Source organism: Peromyscus eremicus, chromosome 1 (genome assembly GCF_949786415.1).
Source record: "Peromyscus eremicus chromosome 1, PerEre_H2_v1, whole genome shotgun sequence".
NCBI classification, from domain to species: Eukaryota; Metazoa; Chordata; class Mammalia; order Rodentia; family Cricetidae; genus Peromyscus; species Peromyscus eremicus.
The window spans coordinates 21,828,512-21,846,770 of NC_081416.1; the positions used below are offsets into that span (position 1 = coordinate 21,828,512).

General features: G+C 43.2%; 1 protein-coding gene and 1 long non-coding RNA gene across 3 annotated transcripts in view; one reads left to right on the forward strand and one right to left on the reverse strand.

The window, feature by feature from the left end:
- Entpd1 (ectonucleoside triphosphate diphosphohydrolase 1) overlaps positions 1-18,259 on the reverse strand; it is a 112,934-nt gene that overhangs the window by 66,086 nt on the left and 28,589 nt on the right. Inside the window, exon 1 of one of the 2 annotated variants that reach the window (XM_059258291.1) lies at positions 12,521-12,654. The exons of the other annotated variant lie outside the window; for it this stretch is intronic. Within the exon in view, the coding sequence (XP_059114274.1) occupies positions 12,521-12,536 (16 nt within the window). The 5' untranslated portion in view covers positions 12,537-12,654. Of the gene's footprint in view, positions 1-12,520; positions 12,655-18,259 lie in introns of those variants that run through there. 2 annotated transcript variants of the gene reach the window in all.
- LOC131907259 (uncharacterized) lies at positions 11,888-16,689 on the forward strand. The gene is made up of 3 exons (XR_009378348.1): positions 11,888-12,241; positions 12,959-13,098; positions 16,159-16,689. It is a non-coding gene; the product is annotated as an uncharacterized LOC131907259 (long non-coding RNA).

Sequence of the window (18,259 nt, forward strand, 5' to 3'; positions counted from 1 at the left end):
GAGTGAGTCGTCCTGCCCAGAGGACTTAGCTTTCCTCCCATACTTAGATGAGGATCTAGTCTTTGAGGATCCTAAACAAGATTGAAGCAGACTCCGCGGGAGCTGTGGGTAAACCACCCATCCAACCATCTCTCAGGTTTGCTGGAGATAAATCTCCAGTGAAAGCCATTTAAACTCCCACCCTCTTTATTTTTTAAATGAGGCTGGAAAGACGGCTCAGTGGTTAAGAGCACTGGCTGCTCTTCCAGAGGAAGATTTGAATTCAATTCCCAGCACCCACATGGTAACTCACACTATCTGTAACTCCAGTTCCAGGGGATCCAACACCCTCTTCTGGACTCCATGGGCACTGCAGGCACATGTTTGCATAGACATAGATGCAGGCAAAGCACTCATTCACATACATACATACATACATACATACATACATACATACATACATAAATAAATAATGTTGCAATACAGTTGAAAGATGGAGGAGAATGTCATCTCCATTGATAAACTGATATAAAGAAGGACAGAAAGGGAAATCTTTGATTTTAACTGGATAGGAGAAGATCTTGCTACAAGAAAGAACAAGCTAAAAGATTTCATGCAAGCCAAAATCACTGCAGCTGAATCAAATTTGATGTTGGCACTAGTTAAGGGAAATTGAATGATGTAGAGGAAAATCTTAGGAAAACACTCTTGGAATTTGGTGAGAAATAAATGAAGTGGGGGAAAGGATAAAAAAGGAAATAAAGAGATATGAAATTCAAAGATATCCAAATAGTAAGGCCCTGGAGAGTTAAGACAAAAGGCCAGGGCAGTGACCAAAGCACTACCGGGAGGGTTTCCTCACTCCCTCAAGAACAGCTGCATTTGGAAAGCAGCAGGGTTATCCTAGGCCAATCTAAAAAAGCAAGTCTATCCTCAGCTACTTAGCTGCAAAAGTTTTAACACTGAGATACAGTGCATAGAAAACAATTCTAGCTGAAAACATCATCAACTTCTTTACAGCATCAGACTTCCCGAAACACTGGAGGAACTTTCCCAGTGACATGGCAGTGAAAATTTCTGTCCTCAAGATGGTATGTCACACTTCTTCGAAATGATCATCTTTCTGGAAAGTTAATTTGCTACACCGAGAGGATAGATCATCAGGAAAGGAGCCCAGATTAAGAACTCAAGAATGCAGACAGCATGGTGAGAAATGAATCACACTGAATACCAGTTCAGCCATCAGAGCTGTGCTACACAGCTCCAGGTGTCCAGGACACCTTTAGGGCAGAGCTGTTGCGCTGAGCAGCTAGAGGTGTCCGGGAGACCTTGCCCTTCAGGGTTGAACTGTCTCCTTGCAGTTCAGCCATCAGAGCTGTCCTAAGCAGCTCAAGGTGTTGCCTGACTCCCCCAGGTAGTCAGGACACCAAAACCCACAGAGTTGCAAAACTCACCTTTTGCAACCAATTTATTTATACACCCAGTACTGATGTTGACAATATGCACAGATTAGACATTTAAGATAAAAAAGGACATGGGAAGAAGGTGCTATTGAGTCCTTTCTTCCCATTAAGATCCAAGTTGCTCATTTCTGCTTCAATATTAAGATACACTGAAACAAGGGTGCTTTCCTTTTCAGATTCCCATGGATTTAAAAATAAGATATCTATCATCCACATCTTTGAAGTCATAGCAATGAATAAGCCAAGGTCCAGTGTCAAAAGAGAAAGGGAAGTAAACAAATATGGACTATTTCAATTCCTCCATCAAAACAATGTGAAAATTCATTTCAAAAGCTAGTGTTTTAAATAGGGAAGGATATATATATATATTTGATAAAATTATATAGATGCATTAGAAATAAAGATGGACAGTATATATGAAAAGAAGAACTCACAGACCTCTGCCTGCCTCTGCCTCAAAAGTGCTGCAGTTAAAAGCATGTGTCTGGGAGCTGGAGAAATGTCTCAGTGGTTAAGAGCACTGGCTGCTCTTCCAGAGGTCCTGAGTTCAATTCTCTCAACCACATGGTGGCTCACAACCATCTCTAGTAGGATTTGATGCCTCTTCTGGCATAAAGTCATGTATGCAGATAGAGCACCCATATACATTAAATAAATAAATAAATCTTTTTTTTTTTCTGGTTTTTCGAGACAGGGTTTCTCTGTGTAGCTTTGTGCCTTTCCTGGAACTCACTTGGTAGCCCAGGCTGGCCTCAAACTCACAGAGATCTGCCTGGCTCTGCCTCCCCGAGTGCTGGGATTAAAGGCGTGCGCCGCCGCCGCCGCCGCCGCCGCCGCCGCCGCCGCCACCACCACCACCACCTGGCTAAATCTTTTTTAAAAAAGCATGAATATGGCTCCAATTATTCTTAAAAAGGCATCAAAAAGAGGGAGAAATACTTTGCAATAAATATGACAAAACAAACCTAAAACCTGTGGTCTAAAAACCATAAAATGTTACTGAAAAATGTTAAAGATGCAGATATAAAGAGAGCTAAAAATGTTCGTGGATAAGAAGTCTTATTTTTATTATGATTCATTCATCTATTTAAAATCCAGTACTACAGACTGCCTTGAGCTTACTGAGAACTCTATCACAGAGCTACAGACCAGGCTTTGATAGTTTTTAAATGACAATTATTGGGGGATATTCGATCACCCTGTGAACCCGGAGTTTGCATTTGTGTTAATTAAATAAAGTTAACCTTGGGTCAGGAGACTGAGTTAGCAGCTAGTTGACAGAAAGTAATCAGAGGGCACTTGACAGACACACTAGAAGTAGTAGGGAGGGATTTTGAGTGGTGCAGGTTTTTCTGTTTGGGTTGAGTGGAAGGACCAGGCTTTTGGGAGACACCAGCAGGGAGAGGTTAGCTAGGTGCTACTCAACCTCTCTGAGGGAGCAGGTTTCAACCCCAGCCTTTATAAATAGAACAATAGAGATTGAGTGAAAGCTACCTTTAGCAGCAGTGGCAGAGCCAATGCCTGCAGGAACAGAATTCCTGACAGGCTGCAGCCTGAGCAGCCAGGCTACTGCCAGAGAAGCAGGCTGGTAACTGCGGAGTAGCAACTGATGGCTGAAATAGCAGTAGATTAAGGAGCAGCCCCTGTGCCAGAGATGAAACAACAATCTTCTCCAAATACATTTATGTTCAGCTTAACGTATCATCCTTATCAGCATAATGTATAATCCTTATCAAAATCTCAAGCAGCTCCTCTTGCAGAAATTAACAAGATGGTCAAACATTCATTTGAAAATCCATGGGGCACAAAACAGCAAATCAATCTCGAAAAAGAGAAGCAAAGTTGGAGAACTCAAACTTCTGATTGTGAAGTTCCCTACAAAGTTATCCTGACCAGGACAGTCTGGGGTGAACATGAAACTGAGAGTCCAGAAACAGACTTTCATGTGCAGCAAATTCATTCCCAACTATGCCAAGACAATTCACTAAGGAAAGCAACACTTTTCTCAACAAAGGATGCTGGGGTAACTGGATATTCAAAAGAAGGGTGGGAAGAGGAGGGAAAAAATAGAAAGAATCAGAAATCTAAATATAGGGATAAAAACCATAAAAATGCAGAAGAAAACATAGGAGGCTAGAGATTCTCAGCAGTAAAGGACACTTGCTACTCTTTCAGAGGACCCATGTTTGATTCCCAGCACACACATGGTGGCTCACAACCATCAGCAACTCTTGTTCCAAGGGGTCTGATGACCTCTTATGGCCTCCATGGGCACTGCATGCGTGAGGTACACATATATGCAGGCGAAATACACACACAAAATTAAATAAATCTAAAAAAAAAAATCACAGGTATAAATGAGTTCATGAGTTTGGATTAGGCACTGAGTTCTTAGAGATGACATCAAAAACATAAGAAATCAAAGATATAATATCTTTATAAATGTCTTTAAATATACAACTTTTGTACAACAAAAGTTATCATAAAAAATGGAGAATACAGAATTAGAATACAGAAAAATGCTTGAAAGTCATCCATCTGAACAAAAGGAATACATAGTCACTGCAAATCAACAATAAAAAGTCAAACTTAAAAAAATTGATAAACAATCCAAATGGACCATTTCTCCAAAGAAGACACACAATTGCCTGGAGATCTCATGAAGAACTGCATCAGCCACCCAGAAACAGGACCCAAACCACACCAAGACACCACTCTTCACCTGTCAGGAAGGCTCTAACCAATGACAGATGACATCAGGTATTGATGATGATGTAAAGACACTAGAACACCACACTCTGGTGTGTGAAATAGCACACCTACTTCAGTAAATAGTCTAGCTGTGCCTCAAATGAGTAGACATAGATATGACCCAACCACTCCACTCCAGGTTTATACCTATGGAAATTAAAGTATTGTCTACACCAAAGTTTGTCCAGGCATATGCAAAACAGCATCCTTCACAACAAAAAACAAGATATGAAACAGCCCCCACATCATTGAGTGATGAACAGACAGCTAAAATGTGATTCAGCATAGAATGTCATAAACAGTACATAGTTGGACTAGGCAGAGCTACTGATAAAAACTGGATTGTGTTGGCCTGGGGTCTGGAAGAGGGGACGGATGGGTGAGTAGATAAGAAATGGGAAGTGATTATTAATGGGTGCAGAGGCTTTGAAATGACAAAAATGTTCCAAATTGATTGTGACAATCGTCCACAATTATGGAACTATACTAGCACCCATCAAACTGTAGGTTTCAAATGCATGAGTCATGTGGTATGTAAGCCATATCTCCAAATAATAATGAGACCAACGCCTAGAATTTGAGTCTGAACTCCACAGTTTCCAACTAAGAGACATTAGTTGAGTTGCTTAACTGTTCTCACTCCTCAAATATCAGTAAAATGGTGAAATTAAATAACACCAATCTCTGATGTTGTTTCAAAACTAAATTAACATCTGTAAAGTGATTAGAACAGTGTGTGACCCAAATACATCTGTATGGTAACTATAGTAACTTCATATCCATTTATTAAATACTTAGATATTAGCGTCCTAAAATGGCTGCTGTCACAAATTAGCACCAACAAGACAATTTATTCTTTCAAAGTACTTGAGGTCTGGGGATAGGGGGATGGCTCAGTAGTTAAGAGTGCTTGCTGTGAAGCATGGGGACCTGAGTTTAAATCAGCAGCACCCCTGTAAACAGCCAGGCACAGCTGGGAATGCCTGTCTTGAGCAGGAGAGACAGGTGGACATAGACAGCGGATTGGCCTGCCAGCAAGCAAGCTTCTGGTTCAGCCAGAGACCCTGACTTAATATACAAGGTGGACAGTTTTCGAGAAAGTCATTAACATGAACTTCAGGTCTCTACCTACACCCATACACGTGCAAACACATGTACACCATACACACACACAAACAGGCTCTCGAACTCAGTGAATGCATGTACACTATAATTTCACATAAGGGAAAATTATAATTGGAAATGAATTACAACATAATTAAAGAGATTAAATTGGTTAATATCAATTTTATATTTTAAAAGTAATATATTGCATTCATAAGTATTCATGGGTTTATAAAAATTCATCATATGTTTATTTACAGGGATATTTCAGATATTATAAAATCATATTCTCTAACCATTAAGAAGCAAATGAAAAATTAATAATAATCTAACAAAAATAAGAATCATTTAGAACTTAAAATATATTACTATGGGTTAAGGAGGCAATAAAAATACAGTATCAAACTATAAACTACAAAGCTTTATGTAAAAAACTGTGTTGGATCTCTTCATAAAAACAGTATAAAATATTAAAAAAAAAACACTAGGAACAGATTCCACAAAACTATTGAAAGTATAGCAGAAAATTAAATAGCTTTAGGTAATGAATCACTCATAGAAATTAAATTAAAAACATAAAATGCAAATTAGTAATAAATGGGCAAAGACTGTAGACTTTATGCAAAAGACTAAACATACTGTGTGAAGATTCCAAGTAACTAAAAAAATTACAAAGACTTTTAAAGCTGATACAGTTAGTTTTGACCAATCATGAATACCGTTGGGGATGCCAGAAAACAGGGAGCGGCAGTGGAATGAAGGGCCCATGTCTTGCGAACAGACTTGACCTTGGAACCAACTTGGCCTTGAAAAGGCAACTTAGCAATGGGGAGAGAGAACTTCAGAAAATATTTACAGGTTTTAAATCAGTAATCCTATTTCTGGGATTCCATCTTCTGAGTGCACCCCTACTTAGGGAAGAAGTTCCTCTGCAAAAGACGAAAATTGATAAATCTACTATGTGACTGTAAAAAGTGTGCTACAAATGGAGAATACTTGTGATTCACACCTTCTAAATGCCAGACTTTAAAGCTGTATATAGCTTGATGATCATGGTGTTAGCATTTTTCTTCAAGGTAGTACTCAAGTAAAGGCGACATAAGAGGGGCAGCCCCCGCCCGCAGCTCTCGAGGCCCTGTCCTCACCCTAATCAGGATTACATGGGAGTTCTCACGGTATGCACTATACCACTGGCATCCTCGTGGACACAGAGGAACTGTACACACACTCTGTATGAGGCCAAGAGAAACATCTCTGAAATGATTCCTTGAATTTTGACCACAAAAAATAATTCCTTACATTCCATTCCTTCATCTTCTACTTTCTTGTATTCTACCTCAAGGGCATTAGTCTTTTTTTTTCTTTTTTGTTTTGAAATGTCATTGTTACTTATTTTCTCCTTTTATAAAGCATTTTTTTTCTTGCCAGGCTTGGTGACACATGCCCATATTCCAACACCAAGGGGCTGAGGCAGAAGGATCACAAGCCTAGTTTTTGTTTTGTTTTGTGTGTGTGTGTGTGTGTGTGTGTGTGTGCGCAAGAGACATTTTGTCTAAGTCAAAAATCTATTACATAAAACAATAAAAATTAAAAAACCAAAGAAATTCCTCTTTATGTTGGGCAAGTTCTATAATTTGGTCTCTAAAGTCACTTTGGTAATACAGAATCGAAAAAATACAAATTGTGTGCCCATCAGAAAACATCTTCCACAGCTTCAACTCCCCAACAATGTTTTCTGCTCACAATCCCCTCAATTTTCTAAAGCTAAAGTGCTGTGGGATGTCTTTCTGATGCTGTGAATATGTGCTGCTATGACCGGTTAATAAAGAAGCTGCTCTGGCCTATGGCAAGTCAGGTCATAGCCAGGCAGGAAATCCAAGAGAGACACAGGAAGAGGAAACGAGAGTAGGGGAGAGACGCCAGCCACCACCCAAGTAGCTGCAAGATGCCAGCAGACCAGTAATGCCATGGCCACGTGGCAACATATAGATTAATAGGAATGGGTTAATTTAAGATGAAAGAGCTAGCTAGCAACAAGCCTGAGCCATAGGCCATACAGTTTGATAAGCCTCTGAGTAATTATTTTATAAGCGACTGTGGGACCCGCAGGTGAGAGAGATTCATCCAGACTGCTGGACAACGCCGGGCCAGAGAAATTTCCAGCCATACTAAAGAAATCCCAGCATTCCTCTCTGAATCCACTTTCCTACCTTTGCAACTAGGATCATTCCCACTTTAGATATGCAGTGTAGACAATACCCAATCTCAGAGCCCTGAGTCCCTGCAACCCCCACCTCCCCTGAGACTTCTAGGTCCAGCACAGGATTCTATAGGCAGCCACACATGAGCTTCCAGCCCTGTTCAAGCTGAAAGTGGAGAGTAAGAGAAGCTTAGGGGAGGTGAGGACTATGGGGAAACAGAGAAAAGTTGAAAACGGGGCCTGGAGAGATGACTCGGCTGTTAGGCGCATGTCCTTTCTTGGAGAGAACATGCATTCTGTTTCCATGACCTATGTCAGCGGCTCACATCTGCCTGTACCTCCCAGCTGCAGGTGATGCGATGCCTCTGGCCTCTATGGACACCTGCACTCACATGCTTATACCCACACAAACACACACATTCACATCATTAAAAGTAACAAACCTTTTTAAAGGTGAAAATATTTAAGAACTCTAACAAAAGGCCTTTCTGTTCTGCAGTAGATTGTGTGCTGAAAAGGTGGCCTTGTTTCTAAGCCATAGCAAACTAGAGGCCTGAACATCCCATCGCAGGGCATATAGGCCTCTGAGAGTACAAATGAATTAGGCTTCCCATTATCCTGCAATGGCATAGCTCATCAGTGGCTCCACATGGCATCTCAGAGAGTGTGGGGTGAAGAAGGGGTGAGGGGTTGATCCATGGGTACCAAATAAGCCCTGAGACTAAGACATGACCTTCTGACACTGCCAGTGAGGTGGCCATGGAGGGTCAGCATCACCATCTGGCCTGTGGGAGAATTGCAGGTCCTCAGCCTCAGCCCAGAGCTTCTGAAGGAGAGTCTGAATTTTATTATCTTCAAAGGTGCATGTGCATGTTAAAGTCTGAGAAACAAGATCCCAGAAACACGCACATGCACACACACACACACACACACACACACACACACACACACACACGCTTTACTAATCTCATGCCTCCCCTCACCCTTATGTCAAATCATCAAAATGCCTGCTGATTCTCCACCACAAGGGCTTAGTTTGGGCCTCCCTCCAAAATATTTGAAGGAGTAAACTCCACATAATTTCCCACAGGCCTCACCATCACCCTGTGCAGGCCGAGCCGCCCAGCACACCTGAATTAAATCCTCCCTTGGTCACAACTACTGACAAGAATGGAGAAGCAACTGTACGGCCACAGGGGAGAAAAGGGCGCTTAGGCCAATTAACGGCCGTGCAAATTGCAATCACTGCCACCAGAGGTACCCCAGCACTTACTCTGTAACTATGAGGGGAAATCATGATTAAGGACATCATTTCATGTGCAGATGATCACTCCGTAAATGTTTATTTAATTGCATGATTGGTAATCCCAAACTCTGCAATTGTCAGGACTGGTCACAACAATGGTCAAGACTCTCCGCAATTCTGCCTTCAAATCTCCAGGACAGGACGCAAATAGGTCCTGTGCAGAATGTGGAAAAGAGGGGGAGCTTTCTATCTTCAGTCCAGGGTTAGTAAAAAGAAGAGTTCCCTTGGCATTATTGACTGGGGAAGGAAGGGACTTTCTGTGGGCACTGGACTTCACTTATCTTTCTAAGTCCAGCTGAATGCAGCCCATTCTTTGAGAAGGGTTCTGAGAAGTCACTGCTCTGAGTTGTGTTCCTCATGGCACCGTCATTGGACTGCTCTTGTGGCTCTCAGGAGGTAGGACTCATCTGTTTAGTTCAGGCTTTACAGACTGACCACACGGGCAAAAATGCCCCCTCTGCCTCTTAGCAGCCATGTGACTTTGGCCAAGTGACTTCCTTCTGTAACTGTGACATGCATAAATCAATCCCAAAGAGTTGTTGTGGAGATTATATGAGACAGCATATATAAAACATTAGTGTCTGGCACTTAATAATCAATGTTAGCTATTATTAGCACTTGACAGGGTCTGGCTTCCATTAGAATTGGTTTCGTATGTTTCCCTCCCTTACTACATCATGTGCAAACTGTTTATATCCCAAGGAGCTGGCACAGGTACTTACAAATAGCAGACAAACAATATTTGTGAAGTTGCTTTGAAGGTATGCCAGGAAGAGGAAAAGAGGGGTGCTGGGAACAAACAGTGTGCGTTGATTTTACCCAGGGCCAGACTCAGCAGTGTTTGCTTTTCTTTCATTACCAGAATATACTGCCTCAGACAGCAAGGTTCTATAAAGTGGGGCTAGAGAAACACCATTTATCAAACCAGATGTTTTGTTAAGAGACAGCAAAGGTATGCTAGGAGATAACTAAAAAATCTCCACGTTGGTCCCTGGCTGAGTGGGGAATAGAAACTGAAATTCATCCAGAGCTCTACTGGACAAACTGGGTGCCTTGGCATGAAGTCACATCATCAATTAAGACCATCCACCTAGAGGTGGGGGGCGTTTTGTTCTTCAGAGTATCTACCTAAAAGATGTCTGTGGACTGTTTAGGAGTTGGATGCATCAATGGAGGGGAAGCCTTACTACAAACTCAAAGGTTCCTTGTAAACCTTTCAGACTCTTGAATGAACAACAACTACAATAATAATAGTTTATTAGCTACTGATTGAGTGCCCACTAAGGAGCTCAAGGTGCTTGTGGCTGACAAGAACCTTCTAGACTGGCACAAAAGCCAGGGGAATACCACCTTCTAGACAAAGCACAGCATCTTTTCTGAGATGATATCAACATCAAGGACTTGTCCTTGTGGCTTATGACCACTAAGCTGTTTCGTAATAAGGACCCTAGGGACTTGTTGTAGACCTCATGTGGTGAAACTCATAGCCCAACCACGGGCCACTGACTGTCTTGTGGCTCTTACTAAATCAGTACCCAGGCTCAGGCTTCTTCCTGCATGCCTCCCAGCACCACATCTTCTCAGGCTCCTGTGTGAGCACCCCAGCTGCCTTCTGCCCTTCTGTCATGACTGAGGTCTCTCTCCCACCACCCTGCCTGCACAGACAACTAAGTGGCCATGACTTGTAAGGCTGAAAAAAAAGGGGGGGGAGTGCACTGGATATCAGACATCCAAAGACAAATACAGAAATTATCATTTGGGGTTGGAAAGTGACACAGAGACAAGAAAAATAGTTGAGTATGATGAGTGCCGTCTTAAACATTAAAGGTGAGGTATTGTAGAAACATCCAAGGCAGGTCCTGATCTAGGCCAAAGTATGGGAGAGGCTTAAAGGGGAGAGCAATACTCAAGACAAATCTAGGAGCAACAGCAACAGCGTATTTTTTGAGCACACAGTCTCCACTAGGAACTTTGTGTAGATGGTTACTCTCCTTAAAACCCTCTGAGGCAGGTATTATTCTCTTCGGTTCACAGGTGAGAAAGTTGAGGCTCACAGTAAAAATGAATTCAAACAGAGGTGGGTTGGCTCCAGGATAAAAAAGAAAAGAGGCCAGATAGGCCTTCAAGATGGAGGAAGCTGCCTTGCAGCAGGCTGAGCAGGAGGAAAGATCAGTTCCCTGGGGGAACTGAAAGTAGCTTGGTGAGGACTAGCTGGGGGTGGGGACACGTGTTCAGAAGAGAAACCACAAGTACAGGAGCGCTCCTCAGACCTAGACTTTTTGACAGCTAGACATTGGATTCACGCGGTCTAACCCCCCCAACCTCAGATTTCTCCCTCTGGTAAAAGACCACACATAATAACGATGCCTGCCTCTCCCCCATGAAGAATGGCCATTAACACCAACTGAGATTGGTGGTGTAAACTTGACTGCAAAATACAAATTCCTTCACAGACTAGATTTCACCACGGACTCTTCCCCAGTAGCTTCGGAGATTCACAAGCCTAGAATCGGGTGACCCTGAATCTGTGTACCAGAGAGCCTTCTGAGCAGAGCGACAGTGTGGAGGACTAGAAGAGCCCTGACCCCCTGCATCCACGCTTTCCACCTCCTAAGTACAGAATGCTTGCCTGCATCCACAGTTCCTAAGTACAGGGTCCCAAGGTGAGTTACCCGCTTCGTTCCGTTCCCCGGGGGAACCGGAGATGATAAGGACAGCACTTACCTTGTATGGATGATGTGAGGGGTGCGTAGCACACATGCTAAAAGGGACACAGGTCCCAGCACACAGTAACGACTTAGTACTAACTCACACAGCTATCGTCTACTTTAATTAGGAAGAAATCTGTCTGTTATCCTCCAATCCCTCTGCATCCTATGTGATAGAAATCTGTGAGCATATTAGAAGCTGGCGATGAAGTAGGTTTGCGACCCTACATTGCCCCTTTGTTCCTGGCTCCCAGGGACTGGCAAGCAGCTGGCTCTCCGTCCTGGCAGAAAATGCCCAAAAGAGGTAAAAGGCAGAGACTGCACACCATTTGTGCAAACCAGTCTGCCCTTGTAGTTTCCTAGACAAGATCTAATGTGGTCAGTCAGATGTGACCTGCTCTTTTAAGAGGATCTCTTCCTTTTCCTCCCTCCACCCCTCTCTCCCTCTCGGGGACAAGCGCACGCACTCCCCCACACAGCTCAAGAAGCTTGGAGCCTTTTCACAACGCATACTCCAGGGTCCTGTTGTGACAGCCTCTTGCCACATTAACTTGCCTGTCCGACTCCCGGCAGAGAAGGAGCAGGAGCCTTTGCTAATGTCCCAGAAGGAAAGAAGCAGGAAATTCGAACAAAACAAATCTACACGCAGAACCCAGCATCTGCAAGCCAGGGACCCAAACCGAGACTAGATGACTTCAGACTGTAGATGAAGAAGCAGCTGCCTCTTTAGGTACAAGGGGACTGAAAAACAGTTACTTGCCGCTAAAAAGAAAAAAACCAAACAGATCTGCATACCAATTAATTATGAATATTCATCGACTCCAGCCTGCTCAAGAGCCACTCTGCTCTGCAACCCTGGGCTCTGCTCCCCAAAGCTCTCTCTGCCTGGCTCAGGAGGAGAGTGGGAAAGTTCATTCAGGCGCGTTGCCTTTGGCTCTTTCAGGAACTCACTCTGGATTTGGGCTTTTTTTCCCCTGGAGGGTTTGGATCAAATCAGTTCTGGTCTTACCCTTTATATCTTCCATAAGGGGCAGCTTTTTGTTTTCTTCCTCTTTCCTCGTTTGTCTTGGGTGTTTTTGTTTTGCTGCCTCTGCCTGCTGTGGTGGCTTTCTGTGAGAGAGGTACTCACGGACCAGAGATATAACAGACCCTAGGGCTTGTGGGAGGGGCTAAATTAGCCAGCCCGGTTTCGGAAGGAACCTCAAACCCTGTGTCCTTTTCATTGACTAGAAATACAGATTGGTAGAGTAGTACGGCGGTAGTTACTCGAGAGCTTCCTGGGGCTGTAATGGGCTGTAATTTATTTTTCCTAGGCTCGAAGCTGTGTGTGTGTTCAAAGTTCACTGTCTCCTTCCCCTTGTCCTTTTATATACCCTTCACCCTCTCTGGTACAAAAAATCCATTTTTCTCCTTTGAAAAAAAACATTTTTTTTTTTTTTACTGCAAGAGGAGAAAAAACAACAACAAAAAACTCTGTGTCCTGCAATTATGATGCCAGATAGCAAGAAAGCTGTAGCCTGATATTCAACACCTGTGGAAGGCAAGCCGCTGTTCCTGCCCCCTGAAGCTGATCACTTCCTATCCCAGGTGAGCAATCCTTTCTGTCTCTTTGGAGAAGAACTCAAGCAAGGGGGCAGCTACAGGGGAAGCCACACTATTGTCTGGAAAGCCTCACAGAGTAAACGGCTCACTTGGGACCTCTGCCACCTGTAAAGTGGCAAAAATCATCCACCTTTCCCCAGCTTTGACTTCCTACCTCCAAAGTCCTATAAACATGGATAGCCACTCCCAGACTTTGCAAAGTGACCCAAATGCAGGTGAGAGGCTGACCAAATTTTAAGCCATCTATGAACTCATTTTGAAATTAAGACAAGGGCTGGCCCTCGGGGAGGAAGGTAAGTCCTCAGGTCCCATAGCCACTTGGACAGCTTCTCCTTATAAGGCTGCTGCTAACCTTAGTTAGCATTTGAGGTTTAAAGGAGACCTCGGGCATCCCATCAATCCAAGGTGACAGAAACTAAGCCACCTGCTCCTGTTCACATGCCACAGAGCAGGAGTGAGCCTCTCTTGTTTGCTATCATGCTCCCAACGCCAGTTACTCCCACTGTGCAGGTACTCGGTAAACACCGAGTGAGTGGCTGGTTTGTGAATGAATAGCAACAATGCAGGACTAGAAACACAGCCTCCTGATTCCTGGCTCACGTTTCGTTTTGCTTTTTGTTTTTTTATTTTATTTTTTTTCTGTATTTCCTTTATCAGCAGAGAATTCATGTCGGAAGCTAATGACACCACAGGACATAGTTCTGCACAAAATCACTTACTTCATGACCACTGAAGATGCTTTGAAGGAAATGCACTCTCTGTACACTTTTAGTCCTGTCTGTAACAGGGCAAGGCTGACATTTCCGTGTAGAGATCCGTTGCCTTGTGCAGTGCGGTTCCTGCCACACAGGATGTGCGCAGTGAATTCTGAATATTTTGATAAATCCAGAACTGCATAGCAAGACTTTCTATGTCTTACTAAATGGTGCATAACTATAGGATTTTGCATTTGGAAGAACAATTAATTACTGTTTGACCAATTAAAACTGCAGTGATGTGGCAAGCTGGGATGTTACAGGTCCAGAGGCTAACCACCTTACCTTAGGCTAGCTTTGGCTCCCTGAATAGCCACTCCTTGCCCACCTGAGTATCATAACTAACAACCTGTGGCAAACAGCTTAAAAACCTTTTAAAATCTATTAACTTAGCAGACCACCAGCTTCCACCAACCCAAAAGCTAAGAATGTCATCAGAGAGCATCTTGGGCCTATGGAGAAGCCTCCCCCATGTTGCTGTACCTGCCTCTCATGTACCCACAAAGGTATTTTAAACTTGCCTTGACTTACGCCTTTCTTTGTTCTGCAAAACTATAAGGCTTTTTAAAAATGTGACCCCTCCCCACAGCCCACATTTTACTGGTGACCGAATACTATTGTCCTGTTCCTTGCCGTTTCTCAAATCTGTCTCCTCTCCGTTTCTGTAACCTCGGCCATAGTGTCTACTCTCTCATCTGTGCCTGAACAACTCAAGTCAATGTCCCATGATCCCAAGTCGGGAACAAGAGAAGTTAAGAGCCTTTTAATATGTAAGTAAATCAAACTCACATTCAGTCACTCTGCTTCACAAGGATGTCTGCTCTCTCTGAGCATCCTTAAAATAAGGAGTCTGAGAACCCAATCCAAATGGATCAGGCAACGTGACCGTACGCCACGGTCTCAGCAGCCATTTCTGTTTCGGGGACAGGATTAGGAGAGTATCAGAAACCCACCATTCACTGTGCTCAGATTCAGTTTTCATCAAATGCCTATGGAGAGTAGAAACCTGGCCCCAAATCTCCAAAGCCCAGTCACAGGATGACGTCAGGCAAGAAGCAGTCCTGATAGTTTGTGTGCCGGTGCTTTGGAGTTGCCCTTCCAGACATCCTCCCTGCTTCCACATGCTGTCTACATCAGAAGGTCAGTTCCCCAGCTCCTTGACCTCTTGGATTACCTTAAGTTAGCTAGGCTTCTTGCGCCCCTGGCTTTATTTAACTTTTTCCCTCTAGGGCTTGGTACCTGCTCCTTTCCTTGTCCCTGTGAGCTAGTTCTAGCTAGACTGCTGCTATCAATCTCCCCTTCCATTCCAGCCTAATGGCATGTGGCTCTCTCTCATATATATGTTTGTTTTAGTTTCTCTGTATAACAACCTGGCTGTTCTGGAACTCACTCTGTAGACCAGGCTGGCCTTGAACTCACAGAGATCTGCCTGCCTCTGCTCCCAAGTGCTAGGATTAAAGGCGTGCACCACTACCCGGCACTCTCGTATATTTTTAAATAGTCCTTTTACATATAAACTCTCCTTGACTTAGATCTTCTGTTTCACTTTAGGTACTAGCTAACACAGTCTATACAACATTTCACCCCTCTAAAACTCTGTTCATGTTAACATCATGCCCCAAGTAGGTGAGGCTACTATTCTTCCAATGGCCAATCCCCTCTATGCAATAACGATGCTTAAGTAACTAAAATCTGTAGAGTGAATTTTAAATGCATATTAACTCATTCATCCCAATAACCCAGCAATCTCAGTATTGTTATTATCCTCATTTTACAGACCAGGAGACAGAAGCTCAGAAAGATTAAGTATCTTGACCAATGGTAGTACATGATAGAGCTGGTATTTGAACCCAGCACCCCAGTACATTCATTTATCTATAATTCTACCTGCTTCAGACTTGTTCCCTGGCCACCTTTCATTAGTACCTGCAGGTTTGGGGCTGTCAATCTTATTCTCTAATTCTCCACACCACTGCAGAGATGGCCTTTCTGCAATGTATATCTTGATAATCTTGTCCCAGTGTTTAAAATCCCCAGTTTCCTTATAATCTATAGCAAAATTCCAATTCTCCTCATGGAGTAGTTCGGGGCCTGCCCTACCTCTTTCCCCTTGCTTTCTGACATGGGTAGAAACACGAGCTCTGCTCACCTCATCGGATGCTACCACAATATCATGCTGCTTTACAGTCTCATTCATATCTCAGGCCATAAACTTTAGACTCATTTGTCAATCTTCTTTCTTTACAGCCCATGTCTAATCCCTAACAAATTCTGTGGTTTCTTCCTTCAGAACACATCCAGAAGCTGATCTCACTGCCTCCTCTGCTACTGTACTCATCCCAACCCTATCATTTGCCACCTGACTGTGACAGCCTCTTCTGCAGTCTCCTGTTTCACTCTTGATACAGCATCCATGATATCAGGATAAAACCAAGGCGCCTACCACTGCCCCGCTGAAAACCCTGCAATGGATCCACCTCACTACAAGGAAAATAAAACTCCTACCAGGCCCTACGTGCCCTTTGTCCATCACCGCTGTTGCCATTTACTGTACTCTTGCTCCTTCTGGTCCTGCCTCAAGGGTGTGCTCTGCCCTTCCTCCTGTCTGGAATGCTGTTTTCACAAACATACACGGGCTCCTCCCTGCACGCCCTGCGTGTTTTGTTCAACTGGCTTCCACTTTCATCCCAAACTACCCACAGCTTTCATCCCAAAGCGAATAAGAGACCATGTATTTTTTAACCATTTTTGTGACTATGGTACAGGAACACAGATTTAGGTTGCCCCAAATTCCATGCTACCATAAAAATTATATCATCAAGTTTTATAGTCCTAAGTCAAGTGTAAAATCCATTGGTGGATACATCAGAGAAAGGGAGACTTTTCTGGAGTCCCAAGATATAATCTGATGGCATTCTTAGCTTTGGGGTTGGTAGAAGCTAGTGTCAGCTAAGTTAGTAGATTTCAAAGGCTCTTTTTGTCGCGGGTTGTTAGTTCTAACACTCAGGTGGGCAAGGAGTGGCTGACTATTCAGGGAGCTAATTACCTAAAATAAGGTAATTAGCCTCTGGAACTGTAATAGTCTAACATCTCCACATAGTTGCAGTTTTAGCAGTTTTAATTGGTCAATCAGTCTTTGGGGACACTGCCTCTTTAAGGAATCTCTCTATACATCCTACCATCAAGACTGTGATTTGCACTATTATTCCCCACTAAAATGAACCAGACTCTTTGAAAAAATAGCTGAGCCCAAGCCTAAGGCAGAAAGCATGTGAGAATATGAGTCTGAAGCATTTTGTTACACCAGAAAGCAGGGCTGCTATCCAAAAAAGAATGACTTGGGGCCAATCCCAGGTAGACGCCATTAGTCAAAGAAGGAAAAGTTGAAGCAACAATCGAAATAATAACCACAGTGAGTTGAAACCCAACAGACATGTAAAATGGCCAATGTTTATGACAGGGGGAATATCAACACTCCAGGGCCTCTGTTGTACAAACTGTACCAGACAACCAAATGGCTCATGCGGAAAGTTCTCTTTCAAGGCTCACAGAGAAGAGAGACAGCACTGACTGTACTTGTGTGACACTGTTTGCTAACAACTAGAAGAGTCGTGTGTTTAAGTGATAATCATCAATGCTGTTTGCATCACAAAAGGAGGTACAAAACCTTCCTCGTGTACCTTCTCATGGAAGCATAACCCATCCTGTCTGGAGCTGTTTTACTTGTAAGAGAAGGGGGGGGGGGGAGGGAGGGAAAGAAGAAGGATGAGCTTCTAGACCTAAATACCATTTCCTGGGAAATATTTGGCACAGAACAACAGAACACACCAGGACACTCTAGAGAGCTAGGTGTGATGGCATACCCCTGCCATCCCAGCATTCAGGAGGCTGAGACAGGAAAAATCTCATGTTCAAGGCCAGCCTAGGAAACACAATGTGATTCTTAAACACATTCTTTTCAAGAGAGTTGAATATTTAAACACTGATTGGCTATTTTATTATTGTTTCATTTTTAAGCATGATATTGTTATTATGGCTACAATTTTTAAGTATATCCTTTGGAGATTCATGATGAAATGCAAACAGATGAGTTAACTATTAAAATAGGAAATGAGCCGGGCGGTGGTGGCGCACGCCTTTAATCCCAGCACTCGGGAGGCAGGGCCAGGTGGATCTCTGTGAGTTCGAGGCCAGCCTGGACTACCAAGTGAGTTCCAGGAAAGGCGCAAAGCTACACAGAGAAACCCTGTCTCGAAAAACCAAAAAAAAAAAAAAAAAAATAGGAAATGAAGTACTATTTTCTCTATAATTCAAACATTTGAAACTTTCTGAAATAAAGGTTAAAAAGTGATTCGAGACAAAGAGAGGAAACTTAATTAATAATATGCACT